The 9,370-nt window shown below is 35.8% G+C and overlaps 1 protein-coding gene across 4 annotated transcripts in view; it reads right to left on the bottom strand.

Annotated features, from left to right (window-relative positions):
• Positions 1-9,370, bottom strand: part of LOC109840810 (zinc protease PQQL-like) — a 25,113-nt gene that overhangs the window by 10,819 nt on the left and 4,924 nt on the right. For all 4 annotated transcript variants that reach the window (XR_002247062.1, XM_020409583.1, XM_020409586.1 and 1 more), the window contains exons 6-9: positions 8,953-9,210; positions 8,740-8,877; positions 3,472-3,541; positions 1,651-1,864 (exon numbers count right to left, since the gene is read on the bottom strand). Coding sequence is in view for 3 of the 4 variants with exons in the window: in XM_020409583.1 (XP_020265172.1) it covers positions 1,651-1,864; positions 3,472-3,541; positions 8,740-8,877; positions 8,953-9,210 (680 nt within the window). In the remaining variant the exon portion in view is untranslated. The remainder of the gene's footprint in view (positions 1-1,650; positions 1,865-3,471; positions 3,542-8,739; positions 8,878-8,952; positions 9,211-9,370) is intronic.

Below are 9,370 nucleotides of genomic sequence, written 5' to 3' on the forward strand. Positions count from 1 at the left end.
AATACTTCAAAGGACTTACACCATAACGATATGCCACTAAATTTTCGGATTCCCAAATAGAATTCGTCGACAATTCCCTATACAATATAAAATAAATGGAAAATTCTACCTACTAAATGTAGTTCAGTGAATATATATTCTGGTAGGAGATTATATGTATAGGTTTAAACTTGTAGGCGAGCATCCATTCTGACTTCTGTGGACAAGCCAGTCAAGTGGCTATCTTTAAAACATTCGTAGTAAATAGCAATATGAGAACAATGTACAGAAGTTATTTCGCATCCACTTTGATCCAATTTTCCCTTTTAAACTCTTATCTGATATTTGACATAAGTACTTTTATAGTGCAATTACCACTTCAAAAAGAAGAAAGATACAAACAGTAGACAAGTCATAAACAAAGATGAATATAGGCATTGTTAACTTGGAGTAGCTTCATTCGTGGATGGTATGAATACAAGTAAAATGGATCGAAATGAATTTGCATAATGTATACATAAACAGAGAAGGTAGGGGTTGGAATAACATACATCCAAGGGTGAGACTCTGACACTGAAATAGAAACTGAAGCATATTTCAGAGATTAGTTTTCACTACTGACCAGAATACAGAAACTAGCAGATCACTAAATACTTAAAAGACAATCACCATCTTGTAACACGACATATTTGTCATATGCTAATATGTCTAACTACTTAACGCTTCTGCAAAGCTAGCAACTTCCCTCCACACTCCACAGACAAACTTGGCTACCCGAAGACATATAGATATTAAGATAAAATAGTCATGCAACACTAAGAAGTAGCTGACATGGGCATCAGAATGTGACAATTTTGAATCTGAAATCAACCATGGCCACACGTGCATGGACAACAAAGTCCCAGCACATCAATCATACTGAGAAAAAGAGTTTAAGCATTTGAAATAATGGGCACATGATTGTCCAAAACCTTGCCATCCGGAAATAAATATGATTTATCCACTCTCTTAGCTGGATACTCGTCCAGTATAGTGATTTTATAAACAACGTGAAAATTTAGAAAACTTTAGGTTACCTTTATGATCTTCTCGCTACCTAAATAATATTTTGATATTTACACTTATTTTCTCAGTTGATCGACCATACGAGCTTTTCTAACAGACCAGATTTAGCTACATAACGTTTTTGCAGAAGTCACTATATTTCATTAATAAAGTGCCATATTGTCATACCGTCAAATCTATACTATATTTTAAGAAAAGCTCCTCTTTTGGTCATTGTGAGCCATATTTTTAGAATTCCGAAAATGCCCTAACATCCAAAAATTAATTGTAGATGCCTTCACACTCAAGAAAAATCAACCAAAATGCAGCCACACTTGACAATATCAAAGGGAATGTCCTCACACTTGAAAAAAATCACAGAAATGCCCCTAAACTAGGAAAATCCAAAAAAATCAGCAAAAATACACTATCAGTTTTCTTGACAATTTGCTTACTACACTCCCCCCACATTTTGTGTCATGCATGCATCGCGTGCACCGCAGTACTAGTACGAATATAAGCGAATAGCTGAACAGAAAAGTAACAAGCGACAGATGAAAATTAATGAAATTCGAGTCTTAATTTTTGAGATCTTTTGAAACACAACAACATTTAAACAAACCTTACCCAGGAGTTGGCTTGTCGACAACAATTTCTTCAGGAACATTCTCATCATCCCAAGGAGGAATACTTCTTTCTTCCTCCAACGCATTAACTTTCAATACAGCAGCTTTGAGGTCTTCTAGAGTAGCACGTGCTTGAGGTTCAACTATCTTTATGACACAGCTGCATGCTGTACAGAATTTCATAGCAAATCTGGACACCTCCATTGAAGAAATATCTGCAACATGATAGAAAAAACATTACGTTTATAAAAGAAAGAAAGAAAATAAAGAAGATGATGCAGAATCAAGAAGATTTAATCTGAAATTTCCGAACAGAGAACAATTGGTATTGGATAGGCTTGACTGGTATAAATAAAGGTGGATCGATTAGAATTTATCAATGTTGAAAGGGAGGCTTTTAGAAGTTCTCAAATTGTTAGGTTAGTTTAGTATCACTATAATAGATACATGAGGAGAAAATGAGAGGTAAGACTAGTAAAAGAAATTAGTGCAATTGAATGCTACAATTTTTTAACTTCTCTTTCTATGTGTCTTCCCTTCCTCTCCTGCCATTCCACTATTCATTATCAACTATTCTTCCTCCATTACATTGATTGTTTTAGATATCCCCGACATGGCCCAATATATCCCTTACAAGGCTTGTCATAAAATGATATGGTCTAAATATCCTTCACCGTTTTTCGACAATTTTGGGCGATATTTTAGCTGATACATTGGTCAATATGTCCTTTTATATGACTATTGCCAAACAATATAGCACTTTTGGCAGCTTTCGGGTGACATATCATGATTTTCTCAATATATCACGTGACATTTGGCCTCAAAAAAATCGGAAGAAATATTGCAATGTCAAGTTAGACTTTTATTGTTTTATAAGGTTGATTAGTGATCCTAAACATATATTATTCACATTTTTATATGCTTAGATTTCATTAAGTATGTTTAAATTACATTTTGGGATATTATATTCGATATCCACATCATCCAATATAGCACCCCAATATTTACCACGAATCCCCGATATCCACAATCCGATATGAATTTTGGTCGTCCCATATTTCCTCGATACCCAATATTTAAAACCTTGATTACATCCCTTCTTCTCTTTTTCTTTCCCATCCATATCTGCATGCTGCCTCCATCACTAGGCGTTTTCCTTACCAAAATCATTTCTGTTAGGTCAAATTGAAAGATTTTTGTTAGGTCAAATTGAAAAACACCACTTAATTTTCACTCCAAAAAGTAACTTCACACTACATCTCCTAAATGAACGTATTTGGTTCATTTGCATTGACTCGTTTAATGGCATTCAATTTCCATTTTTCTATGAATTTAATGTTCACCTATGGAAAAATTTAGAAACCAGAGACATTTTTCCAAGTAACTCAGCCAAAAACCATAGATGATCTACATCAATGCATAACTAGAGGATATATTATTTGTCTAACAGCTCTCATGCAATTACTACATTTTGTTAGCTGTTCTCATTCATGATGTATTCAAGACAAGCTTCTATGTCAATGCCATTAATTTGGCCAATCATACTATTTGCCTAGCACAGACCTATAGGTGTTCTAATTCTTGAAGGAGGCAAGATACATCACACGCAAACCAGCAACTGTTTCTTATGCAGACTGCAACTCCAATCATATTCTCTTCAAGACAAGCTTCTAAATATGCAGTGGTAATTGAAAAACAAGTAGTGAATTAAGCACCACATAATCCCTCTACTTGCTCAAGAACCTTAATTAGAAAAGCTTTTGAGAGACCATTAGTAATGAATACTGAATAGTTCTAATCAAATAAGCAAGCCATTACTTACGAGGCAATATAGTTTTTTGTAGTTGAGCTTCATAGTCAATCCCAATAATAGGCTCCTTGTGGAAAAAATGCTGCAGGTTAAAGGAAAGCAAATTGCTATGATTAAAGATAATCATATGAATATAGCAAAGCATGGCAAAAATATGGAGGTACAGCTACATACAAGCGATAAATCCCTAAGAAAATATCACACTATGAAATGTTTTTCAGTTTAGGTAAGAATTGAGTAATTACAAATAGAACATTACAAATTTACCAACAATGAACATATGACTAGCCAAGTAGGCATCAATAGATGATAGGTTTTTTACCAATCACAAAAATATTGTTCGTAATTATAAAAAGACGTAGATTGGTTCTTTCTCGGCATAGTACCCTGAAACACCCAACCTATACTCATTTTAAATTTTAATTCCTAAAATCTTTTCTATGAAGTGCCCCCCTACCAATTAGATCAAGTAAAGACTTCGAACTAAAATGGACTTGATCGTGGTCATCCTAGCAATTTGCAAAAGGTAAATTTACTTATAAGCATTTCACCACCAACCAAGCAGAGTGAGTATTATTTAGATGTCAACAAGACATCTAGGTTCAAAAGCCAGTCGACATGGGTCTAAAAAGGAATAAAAAACAAAAGTTAAGTTTCCATTTCTTTTCCAAGGAGGGAGAGTTGGCTAATAGTTTACCATATGTCGCAAGAGGGGTGCAAACTGGTCCGAATTTATCCGGACCGACCGCAACTGTATCCGTTTGGAAAGCGGATATGGTAAGGAAAAATTGAAACCGGTCGGATATGATTTCGGAAACGGTTACGGTTTAGATTTTCTATCCGGATACGGTTATCGGGTCGAAATTACGGATACGGTCCGGATATCCGGATATTTGAAATGGGCTAAATATATAACACTGGTTTATAAATTATAACACATATTGGGTTGGGTCAAACTCAAAATCCACAACCCGACCCGTTTAAAACTAAAAAAACCTCCCCAATTCCCAAACCCTAAGCTCCTTCTGCTCAAAATCTCAACCCCATCCTCCGCCTCCCTAATTCCCAAAACCCACGTTGCAGCTCCGCCTCCTCTCCTCCGCGTCGGGCTCCGCCTCCTCCGCGTCGGGCTCCGCCTCCAAAGATCTGTGTCGAGCTCTGCGTCCTCCTCAGCGTCGAGCTCTGCGTCCTCCTCCGCGTCGAGCTCCGCCTCCAGAGATCCGTGTCGAGCTCCGCGTCGAGCTCCGCATCCTCCTCCGCGTCGAGCTCAGCCTCTCGCTCCTCCTCCGCGTCGAGATTCCCCTCCTCTTCCGCGTCGAGCTCCGCATCCCTTCGCCCTTCGAAGCCTACAGTAACAGAACCCTTCGCCCTTAATTTGGTATAATTCAAAACCCTAAGCCCTAATTTTTTTTGATACCCTAATTTCTATCATTTGTTGAGTGATTTGAAAAACCCACAGTTCAAGCATTTGTTGTAATTTGCATCATTATATTTTTTTGTTTGATTAAGTTCATAAATTTCAATGAATAGGTATTAGAATCATGTCGTCTAATCCATCAGTTCAAGCTTCTAACGAAGAACCCACAGTTGAACCGGCCATTGAACCCGCAATAGAAGAGTCTTCTAATAAAACAGAGGAAAAAGCTGAGAAAAAGGGGGGGAAATTAACTTCTAACGTATGGTTAGACTTTGAGAAAATTGATAGAGTTGAAAAGAAAATTGTCGATGGGAAAGAAGTTGAAATAAAAATCAAGATAGCGAAATGTAAACATTGCTTGTTTGAATGTGATGGACGTAGTTCAAGAGGGACTACACACATTAGAAATCACATTATGAAGTGCCCCAAAAAGAAGAGACCCGATATTCGTCAACAATTGGTTCAAACTACTATAAAAAATGAAGATGGGACTTGTGCACTTAGTAATTATCATTTTGACAATGAGAAGAGTCAAACTTTACTTGCAAAAGCTATCATCGTCCATGAGTATCCTTTTAACTTGGTCACACATGACTTCTTTTTACAATATGTGCAATCTTTTCGTCCAAATCACAAGGTTCCAAGTCGTGCACAAATCACAAAGTTATGTATGAAAGTTTATGGTGAATATAAGAAATCTTTATTTGATTTGTTTGCCACATCTTCCATAAAGTTGAGCTTGACAATGGATAAATGGACATCATCTTCACAAAATTTGGCATATTTGTGCATTACCGCTCACTATGTTGATGAATCTTGGAAACTTCAAAAACGTATTATTGGTTTCATTAAAGTCCATAACTCCATGGGGAAGGATATATGCAATGTTTTAATCACTCGTTTACTTGATTGGAAAGTTGATAATAAAGTTGTCAATTACGGTATATAATGATAAAGCTAATGATGTTGCCGTTAAAATTGGGAAAGAACGTCTTAAAAAGTATCTACCTTGTGACGGAATCTTTTTTCATGTGAGATATGGATCACATATTATAAATCTTATTGTTCAAGAGGGGCTTAAAATTATCACTAAAGCTATTGAAAAAGTAAGGCTTAGTGTTAAATATGTTACATGTTCACCGAAGATGGAAGAGAATTTTTATCATGTTGCGAAGCAAGTGAATGTGGTTGGAGAAAAATGCTTAGCACTTGATTGTTGCACAAGATGGAATTCTACTTATTTAATGTTGATGAATGCTTTAAAGTACAAAGTTGCTTTTAATAGATTTGAACTTAGCGACGACAAATACATTCATTGTCCATCGGAGGAAGAATGGAATTATATTGAAACTTTGAGTAAATGTTTGAAACACTTTTATGATGCAACTATTCTCCTTTCCGGTAGTATGTATCCTACTTGCAATCTTTTATTTGAAGAATTTTGTGAAATTCAATTGCTTCTAATGGAATGGTTGAAAAGTAACGATGATACAATTGTGGCGATAGCTTTTGCAATGAAAAGAAAATTTGATAAATATTGGAGCATGTGCAATAAGATTTTTGCGGTGGCTACTTTTGTTGATCCGAGGTACAAAATGATTGTAATAAAATATTACTTTAAGGAGATTTATGGCATGGATGGTGAAAGGTGTACACTTGAAATTTTAGATGTCATCAAAAAGTTGTATAGAGAGTATGCATCTCTTGATGAAAAGCAATCCAAAAATAATGAAAATGCTTCAAGCTCACAAGCAAAGGAAGTAGAAAGAGTTGGTGATAAAAGAAAATCTAGATTTGCACAATTTGTTGAAACTATTGAGAAAGAGCCTACAAAGACGGATTTAGATTTATATATGGAAGAGAGTATTGTCCGATGCGAAGATGAAACAACGAGGAAATTTGATATATTAGATTGGTGGAAATCAAGTCTTGGAAGGTATCATATACTAACAAAAGTTGCAAGAGATGTTTTGGGTATACCGACATCAACCGTGGCTTCCGAGTCGGCTTTTAGCACCGGGGGGCGTGTGATTCATTGTTATAGAAGTCGAATGACAACGGATACGGTAGAGGTGTTGATATGTACACAAGATTGGATTAAAATAGAGAAATGAGGTAAATTTATAAATTTTGCATAGATTATGTTATATTTGGTTAATCGTACATTAAATGATTGTATGTTTTATTCTAATAAATTTTTTGTAGTTACAAAAGTGCAAATTATGAATGATGATGCTCTTGATGTGGTTAAGCTTTCGGATCACAACGACTCGGAGATTGCTGAAACATTTATAAAAGCACCCATAGGTTTGTTATTTAACTTCATAAGCATATGATTTGAAATTTATAAATTTTCACATATTTAACATGACAATTGCTCTTTTCATTTTTTCAAGGTGACATCGTGGAGGTCCTTGACTCGGATGCTTGCATTGATGGGTCTCATCTTTTGGTTTATATTTTCTTCTCAAGAATATAATTGTCTTAGTTTGCATGCTTTTTTGCTTAGGGAACTATATTATAGAACTTGTGGGTTTTTAATATATTGTATGCCACTTTGCTCATGTTAAGTCTGTACGTGACTTTATTTCCGGATTTGTGGCTTGTTATTTATGGATTTGTGACTTGTTGTTTCTGGATTTGTGACTATTATTTTTTGAATTATGACTTTATTGCGTGTTTTTTTGTCAAAAACATTGTGATTTCATTGCCATGAGAATGATACAGGCTCTATGAATCAAAGAGAGAATGACTTCATATGGACATCAAACGGTTCATTTAAGGTAAGTTGTAGTTTGTGAGGTCAGTTGTAGTTGGTGATTATCACATTTTAGTTATGGTATTCAATATTTTTTATTTTTTGTTTAAGGCATGCTATGGTGTTCTGAGGTTTGTCATACAAAATAGCAACAAAGTCTATGAGGTAACTTGTCTTACTTGTTTACTTCGCGAGTTATTAAAATCATATGTATTTTTTGTCATATCCTAGTCATATCTATTTCCCAAATATTTGTTTAGTATCCGTATCCGAACCGTATCCGTCTCTCTAATATCCGAACCATATCCGTTTCCGTTTAATGCTATCCGAACCGTATCCGTCTCTCTAATATCCGAACCATATCCGTTTCCGTTTAATGCGGATATGGTAATGCTTTTTTCTTACCGATGAATATCCGAACTGTATCCGTATCCGTTTTTAGAAAGTGGTTATGGTTATGGTAAGGGTCATATCCGAGCCGTATCCGAACCGAATGCACCCCTACGCAAGACAATCATAAGGAGAGCCTATACCTAAATTGTGCCTTTTGAACTACTTGTGGCATAAGGTATATCTTTTTTTATATTTATATTGTTTTCCATGATAATTCTAAATAGTGAAAGAGTTAAAAAATCTAAGCAAATGAATGTTGCCCAGTAAGAAAAGGTGGGAGAATTTCTTCTCACAGCATAGGATATCAATTCATATTGATAATAGATATTTATTTCATTAAATAGGTTCATGTAACTCTATAACAAGCATTTGCAATATAAAATGCCACAAGTCCAACCAATATAGCTTTCATGAAAGTAGACAACAAAATATCAGGAAATGCAAAACAATTTTTTATGTAGCCCCATATAAACAACAATTTGCAATACGCACTATACATGAAAACTGTTGGTAAGAGAGACATGAGTAATAGGGAAAGCTTTTACTGGTATGGGCACGAACGAAAATGGAACTGCACAGGATCATCGAAAATTATCTATTTCCATAAAACAAAGCCAGAAAACGAATAAGTAGGTATTGGCATGACTTACGAAGAAGGAAAGCAGCTATGGATTATTGTAAAGCAACATGGAAAGAGAAATACAAAACCTACTTGCAAATACTCATCTCGCAAACTTGTTGATTGCATTTGGTCCCGTTCTAAATAAGCAGATTCAATTTCTGACATCATCAGAGCACGCACTATAGATATTTCACGATCTGAAAACCCATGAAGCCGAACTCGAGCAACCTGAAAAATTTGAAGTCAAGAGTATGCATGCATAAAGCAAATCTCCAATCCATTCCGGATAAACTTAAAAAGCACCTCCATCAACATGGATTCAAGAGCATCAACCGTGCCGCCTTCTCTGCAGCTTGAAGTCATAATATAAGCCTTCACGGGTTTAACAAGTGCATCAGCAGATGACGAGCAAGAGAAATATGGTGGATCTTTCCGACGGGATAGTTTGAAAAGTCTCTGGTTTAGAGCACAGTGAAACATAGATTCGGCTAGTGAGTCCCTGTAATCTCTCACTGTTCTCATTTCATAGTCTGGAAGCTTGCAACTGATCATCACTGCTGACTGTTTTTAGCCAAAAAAAGAGACCAAAACCACAGTCCATAAGTATAGTCCAAACATGCAGATTCCAGGTGTGTGTTTTTTTCTTTTTTGACCTAAGTTGCATGGGTGCGGGTACGGGTACGGGACATGGCAAATTTGTAATAGGGTATGGGGAGACGAT

Source organism: Asparagus officinalis, chromosome 5 (assembly GCF_001876935.1).
Source record: "Asparagus officinalis chromosome 5, Aspof.V1, whole genome shotgun sequence".
Lineage (NCBI taxonomy): Eukaryota > Viridiplantae > Streptophyta > Magnoliopsida > Asparagales > Asparagaceae > Asparagus > Asparagus officinalis.